Genomic DNA, 14890 nt, shown 5'->3' on the forward strand with positions numbered 1-14890 from the left:
CTTATAAAATAGAAAATAACATAATAATGCATGTAAAATGCTTAACACAGCACTTGAAACCTAGTAAGTACTCAACGAATGTTAGTTAATATTATTTTTCAATGTTTTATTATCCCCTTAATGTATTTGGAGAAAGTGATCATGCTACCATGTCAATTTCATTTATTCTTTGATTCACTCACTTATCATGTGAAACATGTACTCTAATAGATGGTATAGGAAAAGCAAAGAGGAATCCAACATGATATCTGGGTTGGTGGAGCAGGAATCTAACAGAGACATATGACATAAACATCAATAGCTAGAGTAAAAGAGTGGGAGACATAAGTCCCCAAAGGTGGCACAGGCACCATGCTTAGGCATTTCAAAGAGAGAGAGTGAGTGCAGAGACAATAGGGATGAATAAGAAACTGGGCCTATCCTCAAAGAGATTGTTCCAATGGGATGATAGGGTATTTATGAGTGTCATTCAAGGTGGAAAATGGGGAGGGCCATAAAAGGTGCAATTAAAGGACTAAGGGAGAGAGACTCAATACCTCAGACCAAGGAAGGATTCATGGATGAGTTTTCTGGAGGGATGAATAATTGTAGAAAAATTAGAGGCCTATAAGAAAGATCTCCTAGACAGTAGGGATGTTATGAGTGAAGACGGCACAGATTCTGGAAACCCTGGGCACAGTTGTTGACTAGAAACTTACATTAACTAAAACACAGAGCTTGGGCTGAATAAAAGATGTTTGACAAGAGCATGGCAATCCTGAAATGCCATTTTGGACTCCATGTTACAGAGATCACCAAGGACCAGCCATCAGACCATTTTGGCCCATAGATGTCTTGTTTTGACAGCAACAATTTTGAGATTTAATGTCTTTAAAGAACTCTTATACTTTCCAGTTCACTGTAGTACCCACTACTTTTTGTTGTCTTATTCTGGAAGTTAAGACAGTCTTCTTACCTACTATAGGCATAATGCAGAGTGGTTAGGCATACAAGCTCAGAAGATAGGTTACATTGTTCCAAATCATGGCTTTGTCACCTATTAGGTCTACAATTATGTTCCTTAAACTCTCTGAGCTTCAGTTTCATTATCTGTAAAATGGGAATAGTTCCTAGCTCATGGAGTAAGGTTAAACTCATGTAAACATGTAGCACAGCACAAGGCATATCGTGAGCATTTAAGAAATGTTAATAGGTAACAGGTATTAAATTACCTACCTGGGCCTTCAGGGAATTTGAGTCTGCAGCCTTACTTTGAAATTAGTGAACGTTTTTGAGAAGGAAACATTTTTTTTTTAATCTTCTGGGGCCTAGAGTATTAGACTACTTAAATTTTTAGGACTAGTCCAAGGACATCAAATAATTCTGTTAAATCCTCAGCCACTGGGGTGAGGGTTTCCAGTGATGGGGCTTCAGTGTGACTTCTAGAAGTGAATCACTCATTCATGTACTAACTCTTCGAGTGGGCCAATGGAGGAAGGAACAAATACGTAGCCCACTTTGCCCATTGATCTTCCAGACATCCCATGATTCTTGCAGTACCAGTTTCCCAGGCTATGTCAGATGGTGGCCTCACTTTCAGAATATTTCTTTTCAGTCATTATAAATTTTAAGAACTCTCATCTTGGAAATCCTTATGATTCCAGAAGCTTCTCTACTAACTTGCTTGTCTTCAATAGCTGAAAAATGAAAAGAGATAACACAGAATTGTTGCCTCTAAAAACGAAAACTCGGAAATATGAGTACAATAATTTCAAAAACACTAGAGTGAACAAAACAAATCTCTTTCACTCTAAAAATGCTGTGTGCTTAATAAACAAGGACTGCTAATTATATAACTGTCAATGATATTTTCTGGCATGGTCTAACACCAGCTTCTTATGATACAACAAATATGAAACTGCCTGGAAGTAAATCACAGTCTCTGAGTGCTATGAGCAAACAAACCCATGCCTTATCTCTTTCAAAGGCAGCCATGGAAAATGCATGATGAATTGCACAGTTCAGTGAACATGTTGTGTCATTGTGGAATGATTTTGATTCATGGTTATGTATCTATTGCTAAACAACTGGCAAACCTCAAGGTATCAGAAATATTGTTCTTAGGGCTTTGCTATTTTCCATTGCAAAAATCAAGTGCTATAAAGTGGGGTTTTTTTTCTTTGTTTTTCTTTAAAATTCTTTGTTGAAAGTGAGATTTGCCACAAATTCTTTGGAAATAATTTTTTAAGTTATGTGAATTCTTGCCAGAAGCGTCGAAGAGCTCTGCTAGTCACTAATATTTTTAACATAATGAATAATTCATATTTTTGCTAATATCCTTTGATGAAAATTTTATAGCCAAAATAGAAGAAGTTGTAAGCCAATTTGATTTTAAAATGGAATTATAAGCTCTTTTCATATAGTTTATAAATATAGAGAAATTTCTGAATGTTTTCTGTACAATTGCAGCAGAATTAAGATTAGAGAATTATTGTAAGGATGCTTTTACAGAAGTAGCTTGTATACAAACTTAATTCCTTTTCTGTGGTCCAGATATTTTACTACACTCTTCATCTCTTGCTGATTCTCTGACGTTAAAAGATTAAATCATTTTCTACTCGACATTTATAGGTATTTTTTGCTAATTTTTCTCTCAGTTGGTGCTTTTGGCATTAATAGCAGAAAGGTAGCCCAACAACACAATCAACTGATATATTCTCAGATTGTTTCCTGTTTTTCTAAACCCCCTAAACCAAGAACCACTGTTTCTCAACTGTTTTTGTTATTGTTTCGTTTTATTTTGTTGTAATCATAAACTTGCTTTCTTCTCATTTTTGTAATCAAATATTTTAACATAAATTTGGATATTTTGAATAGTTCCAATTATCCCATTGAGAGCTTAAAAACAAAACAACAAAGAAAACCTTGCCTGATGGTAGAGAGGATAAGTATTTCTTAGGTATATTAAAGAGGATTTTAATATTTCTGATATATCACCATTATTTAAATCTGAATTCATTTTATTTTCTCTTAGTATATTTTAACCAATTGACCTTTCCATATACTTTGCATTTATTAAATTAGAATAAATTTCAGAAGCCTAGAAATATGATTCAAAACATTCATAGTATTTTTCTGTTAGCCTTGGAATATGACAAGCCTATTCTCTAAATATTTACATCATTGGAGAATATCTATGTACTTATGCTGATTTTGACTTAACATTTTCAAAAATAAGTCTGTTAAATTAAATGTAAGCTTTAAAGTGTAAAACCGTAGATCATGTAACTTGATACAAGTATTGCAACATGGCTTACAGCATATTCCTGGAACATTTTTATGCCCTTTACTTCTGCCATCATGGCCACTTTCACCTTTATATTGAAAACCCCCAAAATGTATCTGTATGAGAATAATTTAAAACATGAGATTTATGTTGCTATAAAGGAGAAATCCTTTATAACCACATAAAACTGTTGTCACCAGAAATTTCAGTCTAAGTTTTACAAGAAAGGGGACATATTTTATCTTTAATGCCTCGTTAAACTTTCTGGAAACGGCAGTATTCTAAAATATTCTTGGTGAATGACTACATATGTCTGTATTTCTTCTGAAAAGTTCAAATACAATCAACAAAAAAGACCAAACAAATCATTTGTTCTAATCATTAAACCAGTGGCCTTTTTTTCTTCGATTTTGTCTTCATGAATAGATGTTGCCTTGACATGTCAGCCATGTCTCACTTGCAGGTTTTTCAGGGAAGTAGCCAAATTCGCCTTTCCTATGCTAAAATGATATCCTCACTGTTTCAGAGGTGACATTCTATTTACCCCTAAATTACTTGTGTATGTTTGTGTCCACACGTGTGTGCATGGAATATGTGTGTTTGCATACCTGTGTGCTTGCACATGTGTTTATGTACACGTGTGTGGGTGCACATTTGTTTGTACATGCACGCATATGATAAACTACATTGTGTGGTGAAGATGATGGATGCGGGAGGCAGCCTGCCTGAGAATAAATCTCAGCTCTGCTCCTTCCTAGTTATATAAATTTGAATAGGTAGTTTTAACTTTGCTTCAGCGTTCTTACTGTAAGATTTAAATAAGCTATTATATGTAAAAATTTGGAGTACATAATTCATACTAAGTACTTAATACAATGCTAGCTATTACTACTATAATTGTTATCATTATTTTCATTTACTCTATTCCCAAGGTCATATTATTTATACAAATGTCTTAGTTGGTGATTATGACATACGTGTTTCACTGAAGTGATATTAAAGATATAGTAACAAAATATTTTGGGTTGTGAAAATTTAATTATATAAACTGTATTGTGTAGTGTATCATTGGTGGCAGGAAACAATAACAAGAAAGCAACAAAAGTTGCATAACTTTGTGGTTCACAGACTACCCATCAAATAGAGTGACATGCATTCATTTATTCAAATGTCGGCACATCTCTTTTGTGCCAGGATTTGGTGCTAAAATGATGGGCACCATACAATCCAGCAGTCATACTCCTTGATATTTACTCAAGGATTTGAGAACTTATATCCGCACAAAAACTTACTTGCCTAAAAAGGGAATAGCATGAAGGGAACAAAGGTGGATGGTAAACCTCTCTAACTGTACTTAATTTTTAGATCTGACCCTAGAACCATTTCAATGTCTTAAAATTATAAAGCGATATTAAATAAAAATGGAAAAGGGAACAATCCCTCAAAACAATCAACCTCTGCATTCACAAACTTACCTAAATTGGGATGGAATCAGTGGCAAAACCACACAGAGAGGACCTTTCAAATGATTTTATTTTATTTTTTCCAAGTGATTTTAAACATGCAGTATATTCTTAGTAGGATCCTTAAGACAAAAACAAAACAAAACAAAAACTACAGAGAAGTAAATTTTAATTAATTGTATTGTCACATATAATATATAATAGTATATTTAAATTGTGTTATAGCATAAACGTAACTATCAATATTACTTGATATCAAGATTTTTAATGTAAGAGAAAAAAGAGACAAAAACTCAAAGAAGTTAAATAAATTAAATTTGAATAGGCAATATCATTAAAATTTTTTACACAAATCCACCTTCATTGAAGACATGATGCTCAGGTTCTGGGAATGCTGTTGACTATCTTCAGCTGTCAGCCCCTTCAGGTATTACCACAACAGCAGGGAGCCACCTCGTCCAAGATCATGACCCTTCCCAAGGACAATGATATGTAAGAACTGATCTTTGAGAGAGTATAAAAGCCTGGCCCTCCTAGCCCAACTTGATCATTGAAAGATCATTCTGGCTTTCCAGGTCTCCTCTTGGCCTTGCATCTCAGTTCAGCCCTTTCCCTCTGTCTAATGAGGCTTCCTTCTTTTTCCTTCTACATTTTTTTTTTTTTGACCATAAGAACCTCTGCTTGCTAACTCTGTCACCCAGGGAGTCTGCTCCTTTGGAAATCCAATTTTTGATACTGAGCTCTGTTGCCTGAAACTTCCTAGAACAATCGCCAGCCCAGTAGCAATAAATACCTCTTATGTCTGGAGTTAATATCACTTTTCTGCAAGCTTCCTTAGAGAAATGTCTGATTACAAGTCTGGGACAGGCAAAAGACAAGGAAGCTATCAAAGGCTTTTGTGGTCATGTCAGAAGAACTCAGGAGCCAATTTGAAGACATTCTCATTGTTCAAAGATAGTATAATTTGAACAATTAACAAAATAACAATATCAAAACTATAACTCCTATCAATTGAAACATGCCAGAAATATTAAAAGTATAAATTTATACTGATAATATAAATGATCATGTTTGGAGAATGCTAGCAAATAATTATTTTGAGAATTGATAAAAAATAATCAAGTATTTAGCCTACTTTTCTATAAAAACTGTATAAAAACTCTCAATAAACTAAGAATAGAGGAGAACTTCCTTAACTTGATGAAGAATATCTGCAAAAAACCTACAGCTAATATCATGCTTAATGATGAGAAGTTGAAACATTTCCACTAAGATCACGTACAAGGTAAGGATGCTCTTCACCACCACTCCTCTTCAACGCTGTACTGGAAGTTGTAGCTAATGCATTATGACAATAAAAAGAAATAAAGGTATACAGATTGGGATGCAAGAAATGAAACTATATTCATACATGACATGATTTTCTATTTAGAAAAATCCAAAAGAATCAACAACAATACTCCTGAAATGATAAGCAATTATAGCAAGTTTGCAAATATAAGGTTAAAATACAAGTCAGTTGCCTTCCTACATACCAGCAATGAACAAGTAGAATTTAAAATTAATAGCATTTTAATAGCATTTATACTACTGCCTCTCAAAATGAAATACTTAGGTATAAATCTAACAAAATATGTACAAGATCTGCATAAGGAAAACTACAAAACTCTGATGAATAAAATAAAAAAAAACTAAATAAAGGCAAAGATATTCTGTGTTCATGAATATGAATAATCAATATTGTCAAGATGTCAGTTCTTCCCAACCTGATCTATAGATTCAAAGCAATCCCAATCAAAATGCCAGCAGGTTATTTTGTGAATATCTACAAACTGACTCTAAATTTTATATGGAGAGGCAAAAGACCCAGAATAGCCAACATAGTATTGAAGTCAGGAGGCCTGACACTACCCAACTTCAAGACTTACTATAAACCTACAGTAATCAAGACAGGTAGTATTGGTGAAAGAACAGAAAATTAGATCAATGGAACAGAATAAAGTGCAAAAATAGACCCACATAAATATAGTCAATTGGTCTTTGTCAAAGGATCAAAGGCAAGGCAATGAAGCAAAGATAGTCTTTTAAAGAAATGTTTCTGGAACAACTGAACATCCAATGCAAAAAAATGAATCTTGTACTCTTCACAAAAATTAACTCAAAATGGATCATAGACCTAAATGTAAGCTGCAAAACTATAAGAGTCCTAACAATAACCTGGAAGAAAACCTGGATGACCTGGTGTATGGTGATGACTTTTTAGATACAATGCCAAAAGCACAATCTGTGAAAGAAATACCTACTAAGCTGGAATTCATCAAAATCAAAAACTTCTGCTCTTCAGAAGACAATATCAAGAGAATGGGAGACAAACCACAAACTGGGAGAAAATATTTGCAAAGGAGACATCTGATAAAGAACTGCTTTCCAAAATATACAAAGAACTCTTAAATCTCAACAATAAGAAACGAACCAATTAAAAGTGGGCAAAAGACCTTAACAGATACCTCACCAAAAGAGACATACAGAATAGCAAATAAGCATATGAAAAGATGCTTCATATCATATATCACCAGAGGAAATTCAAAGTAAAACAACGAGATGCCACTGCACACCTATGGCCCAAATCTGGAACGCTGACACCAACAAATGTTGGTGAAGAGGTAGAGCAAGAGGACCTCTTATTCATTGCTCGTGATATTGCAAAATGGTACAACCGCATTGGAAGACAGTTGATGGGCTCTTAAAGAATTAAACGTCCTTCTACTATATGACCCAGCAGTCACACTCCTTGATATTTACCCAATGGAGTTGAAAAGTTATGTTCACACAAAAGCTTCCACATGGATGTTTATAGTAGCTTTATTTATTTTATTTATTTATATTTTTAAAGAGAACACATGCACATCAGGGGAAGGGGCAGAGGGAGAGAGAGAATCTTAAGCAGGCTCCATGCCCAGCATGGGACACGGTGTGGGGCTCCATCTTATGACCCTGAGATCATGACCTGAGCCAAAGTCAAGAGTTGGACACTTCACTGACTGAGCCACCCAGGTACTCCGTATAATAGCTTTATTTTTAATTGTGGAAATTCAGAAGCATCCAAGATGTCCTTCAGAAGGTGAATGGATAAATAAACTGTGGTACAGCCAGACAATGGAATGTTATTCAGCGCTAAAAAGGAATGAGAAGACATGGAGGAACCTTACGTGCATATTTATTACTAAGTGAAAGAAGTCAACCTGAAAAGGCTAAATTCTGTGATTCCAACTATATGACATTCTGGGAAAGGCAAAACTATGGAGCTGGTAAGAAGATCAGTGGTTGCCAGGATTTGGGTAGTGAGGAAGGTATGAATAGGTGGAGCACAGAGGATTTTTAGGCAGTGAATTTACTCTGTGATACTGTATTGGTGGATACATGTCATTTACATTTGTCCAAACCCATAGACTATAACACGAGAGTGAACCCTAATGTAAACTATGGACCTCTGATGAGTATGATGTGTCACTGAAGGTTCATCCATTGTAACAAATATACCTCTCCGGTGGGGGCAATTGATGATGTAGGAGGCTATACATATGTTAGAGCAAAGTGTGTAGGGGAAATCTTGTACCTCCCTCTCACTTTTACTGTGAACCTAGAACCACTCTAAAAAATATGGTCTACATCACATACATGTGATGTAATGAGCACTGGGTATTATATAAGACTGATAAATCACAGACCTGTACCTCTGAAACCAATAATACGTTATATGTGAATTTAAAATACACATAAGTAATTAAAGATAATCCTATAACAATTATTTAAAAAATAGTTCAAAAATAATTTAAAAACTGAGGGCTTCAGAGGGGAGAGGGGTGGGGGAATGGGATAGGCTGGTGATGGGTAGTAAGGAGGGCACGTATTGCATGGTGCACTGGGTGTTATACGCAACTAATGAATCATGGAGCTTTACATCAAAAACTAGGGATGTACTGTATGGTGACTAACATAATAAAAATATTATTATTAAAAATAATAATTAAAAAAATAAAGTCTATTGGAAAAAAAAACAAAAATAGAACAAAGAGTACTTTTCAAAAATATGTACCAATATTTAATTTCTCAAGAAGAAAAAGTCTTCTAAATGTTAATGACCACCACTACAAAACACTGTATTACTATGAGAAAATATTCAGTTGAACTATTAGAAAATGAGACATCATGTGTCCCCATCCACTAGGAGTGTACAGTTTAGCTGACTGAAGCATAGGTAGGAGAAAAATAAAATAGCAGTGCCCTGTCAATTATGCGAATTTAAAATTGGGTTTTCTTTTTCAGGGAGCACCCAAACCCATAGCCATCGAACCATGTGCCGGGAATAGAGCTGCTGTTCTGACTGTGTTTCTTTGTCTACCGCGAGGATCGTCAGGTGCCCCTCCTCCTGGACAGTCAGGTAAGATGAGCGTGGCGCTCTCAGCAGTTCAGCAAAACACGTAGACTAGACAGCAGACATAAACAGTGCCATCAAGCAGTATGGTGAGGGTATTTACGTGGTTCTAATTGAAAGCATGGTAGAATTTATTAGAATGCAAACTTTTACCAAAACATCTAGAAATCTGCATTGCTATAAACAGATTTGCCAGTGTTTCTCTTAAAGCCACATGTTAAATATGTGTGTATGTTTGTATATCATATACATGTGTATGTGTGTTCACACACACACCCAAATCTGTTGTTGTAACTACAGTGAGAAATCTCACTAGCATGGCAAACAAGTTTTTGACCCCTTTGGGCCACTTATTTTTTCCCAGTATGTGTGTCACATAGGATGCCAAATTATAAATGTGATTAGAAGTGTGCTTCATAAATATGGAACCAAATTAAGGAGTTAACTTGCATGTTTGGAATGTGTAGTGGTGTCAGAGAATGACAGCTTGATGCCACCATCTCAGTATATTTAATATATGTTCTTGTTATCAGCACCAGACCCATAAAGCTCATGGGCCAGGGAACCCTTCCCCTCAGATGGCCCAGCCAGCCTTTGCCTCTGATTCTCCTTTTCCTACGTGAAAAGCATCTTTTGAATTTGGGGGTAACTGTATGTGTCCTATTAGAAGTCTTCTCGTTGCTATGATGTTGTTCACATTGTACACACGCACAATGTTGAGTATAACTTGTAATTAAATCACAAATCATGCTTATTCCTCTCTTTTTACATATTCTATTCCATTTATTTACAATGTGTAAGTTTTCCATCTCCGATTATTTGCTCTGTCCAACTCTTATGAAATGGATGCTTTTTGAGGGTAAGGGTAATTTCAAATCTTTCTTTTCAATTCCCCTTAAGCAAAAAGTGCCAGAGATCTGACAAATTCTCAGTAAGAGTAACTGATGCTGAGCTCGCCTCCCTGCTTATTTTAGCTTTTCTTGGTTCCCTAGCTAGCTCTGACCTTGCTTCTCACTTTCTTGATTTGTATCCAACCTGACACAAAAATGGAAGCTACATTACTTTATCCCCTGTAAACTTAAGATATTCTTGTAGCAGAGTTTTTCCCATATGGAGACAGAGGGTTTACATCACTTAAAAATGATTTGTTATTTATGGTACCTGATGATATCTTGTTGCAGGAACTTCTGCCCAAAATTTATTTGTAGGTCTTCATTCAAAGAACTAAGCATTCTCTTTACTTTCTCATATGTTGAGTGAATTCCATGCTCTTCTTTCAGGAGAGCAAGGTAAAAGTAAATAAAATGTAGGAGGTAGAATAGTTTGGCACAGGTCAGATAAGATGGATAATTATAGGTACTGTGCCCAGCTAATGGAAGTATTGTTTTAGGACTGGGATGATTTCCAAAACAAACACTTCACTAATGAAAACAAGTCTATGTGATATACACCAAGGTTCTTCTAGATCTTTGACAAGATGACGTACTGATGGGCAGAGTGAAGGCAACTGCCAATACTCTGTCCCTTTAACCTTTGAAATCTTTTTGACTGATTTGAAAGAACCAAGTAGCTGTGTGGACCATTACCTCAGCTGTGTTTTATTACAGATGCATTATGATTACTAAGGCTAATGCTATCTTAGATGTGCATAGTGCTTTACTCTTTCCAAAGTGTTGTCTTATTTTTCACATTTGATCCTCATGACAAGCCTGTGCAATCAGTATTATAAAACTCACTTTGTAAATGAGGGAACTGAGGCATAGAAATGTATTTCTACACTCAAGGAATAATTAGGAAAGTACTAGAGTGTATAGAGGAAAAGAAAGAAAGAAAGAAAGAAAGAAAGAAAGAGAAAGAAAGAGAGAGAGAGAGAAAGAAAGAAAGAAAGAAAGAAAGAAAGAAAGAAAGAAAGAAGAAAGAGAGAGAGGGAGGGAGGGAGAGAGAGAGAGAGAGAAAGAAAGAGAGAGAGAAAGAAAGAAAGAAAGAAGGAAGGAAGGAAGGAAGGAAGGAAGGAAAGAAAGAAAGAAAGAAAGAAAGAAAGGAAAGAAAGAAAGAGAAAAAATGCTGATTGCTAACATGCCAGGTAATTTTCCCTGATGATCTGTAGCAGAGAGCTTATTTCTCTATAATCCATAGCCCATGTCTTCACGAAGCCCAACATTTGGGGGAGTACTGAAAATTCTATAGAGTTGATAAAGGTAGACAAAACCCTGAGTTAACTTACCATACTTTTTACAGAGCCTATAGATTGAACTATGTGGAATATCTGTATGCATAATTCAGGGTGAGCTTGTTCTTTGTTTTTTTAAAAAAAAGTAATAAATGTTTTCTAGATATTTTATAGGATAAGGAACACTCTTTGAGTCTACTTCAAAATATAGTATTATCTGCTGTCTGCAGACTACTTTGAAATGCATCAGAAGCATGATATTGATGTATGGATAGTAGGACGGGTGGATGGACAGATATGTTATAAAGCAAGTAAAGTAAATGTTAATGGTAGAATCTAGGTGGTGGAAATAGGGTCGTTAAAATTCCACTTTGCTGCATGTTTGAAATTTTTATAGTAAGATATTGGGAAACAATAAAAAAAGAAAAAAGAAAAAAAGAACTCCTGGCTTCACAACCAAACCAAAAAAAAAAAAAAAAAAAAAAAAAAAAAAAAAAAAAACCAGGCAGTGTTTGTAGAGAGAAATTTTCTAATGGTCACGTCTCAGTTTTCCCTAAACAAGGCAAATACTGACAACAACATACAAATTAAACGACTAATTTTTTTACTCTTCATCAAGATACTTGGTGTATACACAGGCGATTAAAACTTAACATAGTACCATCCACTATTTGAGAAGAAATGCATTCCAATGATCATTCGAGAACCATATCGGCTCTTGGAAAGGAAATGTTGACATTGGTTATCTCATTTGTAGAGTTTGGTTTATCTCACATCTTTACAGGAAGTCCATCTATGTGCCTGTGCTTATCACAGTGCCCTACACACAGAAAGCAGTTCATAAATACTTTTGATGATGATGGTGATAGAGAAGGAGCTTCATGGATCGACTTCTGACCCCATCCCCACTATGGGATGAACACGGTGCCAGGAGCCTTCTCCGGGCTCTTGAGTGACTTATGTCTCCAGATATTAGCATACCTATTCAATGACTAATAAGCCTTATTTCTTAGATGAAAAGTTATCTCGCAGTCCTTAGTCCAGTCTCAAATTTTTTTACGAGGCCCTTTTTTGAAATGCAGCTTTCCAAGTGTAGAGTGATGCTTTTCCTAAGGCCCTCTTCATTACCATGAATAAAAGCCCTGAAGACAGGGTAAGTTTGGGCAAAAAGAGAAGGTAGAACACACGAGGAGCGTGGAGGTCTTTTCTCTCTGAAGCTGAATGTCCCACTGACGAATAAATGATGCAGAGACACACGGGTGCCAGTTTTTTAGCCCTCTCTCTTCAGCAGCACCTAGTAATTTTTTTTAATGTAAAATATGACATTGTCTTTGGAATTTATTCTCTTTCCACCAGAAAATGTTTTAGGAATTCTTAGCAAGTGATAAGGGTCTAAGATGTGTGAAGTCCTTTCCGTGGCTTTCATCTTCACAGAGGTCAAAAGAAAAACTGCAGATTCATCCCTCAGATTACCCCATGCACTAATCTTTTTTTTTTTTTTTTAATGTAATGAATTTAGGTGTTTGTGAGCAATTCTCCCTCTAGGTGGCTTAGAAGAGTAAAAGCAAAAGATATTAAATAGGCTTTTTGGCATTCCTGGAACTGGACTAATTAGGTTCCCAGCTCCCCCACGGCGGAACCCTCCTGCTTCTTTACTCTATTCTTCGTGAGAAGCTACTGCCAACCACGCCAGACTCCTCGGGTTAATGTACGATTTCTGCTGTTGACGTTTATATGCTATACAACACTTTCTCTACTGACCTCAGAATGGTTGAAAGACTGACATCCCCATGAAAACAGGGCCCACTGAGTAATTGCTGCATGACACTAAACAACCAAGCATGTCTCCAGTCACCTTGGACGGCAAGGTCTCCAAGCATTTTAGAGTCACATTAAGATGAAATGTGGACAAAGTAAATAGAGCTCTTCAAAAGCATAAATTGAAAATGATAATGATTGCTGTCACTTTGTGATGGAAGATTATGAATTTCATAGTTTATGGATTCTAACCAATAAGAAGCGAATTAAGTCTTCTCACTGGATTAAAAATCCCAGGGACCCAGATGTCCACAGCCAAAAAGAAGCTATGTGCTTCAACTGAAGGTAAAAGTTTGCCCTGATCTTGCCTCACCATTTGATTGAGTCTAACATTACCGAAAAGAATACTGTAGAAAGTCTAAAGCTTTGAATTTTTTTCTTTTAGGCTTCGAAGTTTTGGCAGGATGACCCGATTATTTTGAAAAATCTAGAATATTGTATAATATTTAAAATGATAGTCTACTCACAGTGTCATGGATAATGATGACAAAAAAGAGACCTTGGTTTATTAAATGAAAAAGAGGTAGGAGAAAGGGAACTAGTAATTCTGATCATTGTATCAGGTGCCTTCCCTACAGTGATTGGCTTAACCCTCTTAATGATTCTGGAGCGTAGCTATTATTATCCCACAGCACCAGTGAAATGTAGAAGGCCCTCTGCATTTCCAGAGATGGTCTGGGAACAGACTCCAGGTCTACAGGTTCTCAGTGTGGGACTCTTTTCCTCTGAAACCAGTTTTTAAAGCTAATTCACATTTTCCAGAAGCTTCTGAGTTTTCCTGTCCCTTAAGACTCTCTATTTTCCTTCCATAACTTTGCCACTGTATCTTCACACTTGTAGAAACACACCTGTTGATCTAATCTTATAGCACTCTCTCTGTGTTAGAGGTGGCTGGAATAAGAAATAAAATTACTGAACCATATCAAGACTTCATTATACAAAATCTGGCATGGTAGTTACCTTTTAACCTCAAATCCAAATATTATTTACAAACATCATATGTGTCTTCATAAAGAAGAAAGAAAAAAGGGGGCATTTCATGGAAAAATAAACTATAAAATTAGACAGAGAACAACAAAGAGCAAACACCTGAGATGTTTGTTAACAAACATGACTGTGTCAAAAACACATCTGCTATTAAAAAGACCCACAGATCGATAGTAGGAAATAATTTTATCTTCTATACAAAATATAGTTATGTTGTTATTGTGAATCTTCTTGTATTACCTTTATTCATTTGAGAAATATTTAAACATGTCTGTTACATGCCAGGCATTGGATGTATGGTAGTGAACAAAAACAAATACAAAAGAGTTCCTGCCCCTTTAGCGGTTATAGCCTCTGTGGAGACAAACACAAAATAAATAGTCATGCAAATAAACCAGTAATGGCAAATTGTGTTAGGCGCTACGGACACTGAGTAGACAGTGCTTTAAGAGAGAGTTATACAGTTACAAAGATTAGTATCATTCTAAGGGAGTAACAAAATGACAAACAGTCATTCAGATGCCCTTTCCTCTGTTCTCACTTGCCACCATGTCTCTGTTCTCACTTGCCACCATGGTTGAATAATCCCCACTGCACCTACTTAGAGATGATGGATGAGCCCCTCCCCTCTGTTCTTAGTCTGCCTCATCTGCCTCAAATCCTTCAGCCAACCTCTCATCCTTCCCCACCCTGTCCCTTGAGGGTCATGCCCTCTCCACTCACAGGGGAGCTAACTCCTGACTCTGGATCTC

The 14890-nt window shown here is 35.9% G+C and overlaps 1 protein-coding gene across 1 annotated transcript in view; it reads left to right on the top strand.

The window, feature by feature from the left end:
* Positions 1 to 14890, top strand: part of ATRNL1 (attractin like 1) — a 723131-nt gene that overhangs the window by 615312 nt on the left and 92929 nt on the right. Inside the window, exon 27 of the mRNA XM_034663626.1 lies at positions 9055 to 9169. Coding sequence (XP_034519517.1) covers positions 9055 to 9169 — 115 coding nt within the window. The remainder of the gene's footprint in view (positions 1 to 9054; positions 9170 to 14890) is intronic.

Source organism: Ailuropoda melanoleuca, chromosome 6 (assembly GCF_002007445.2).
Source record: "Ailuropoda melanoleuca isolate Jingjing chromosome 6, ASM200744v2, whole genome shotgun sequence".
Taxonomy (NCBI): domain Eukaryota; kingdom Metazoa; phylum Chordata; class Mammalia; order Carnivora; family Ursidae; genus Ailuropoda; species Ailuropoda melanoleuca.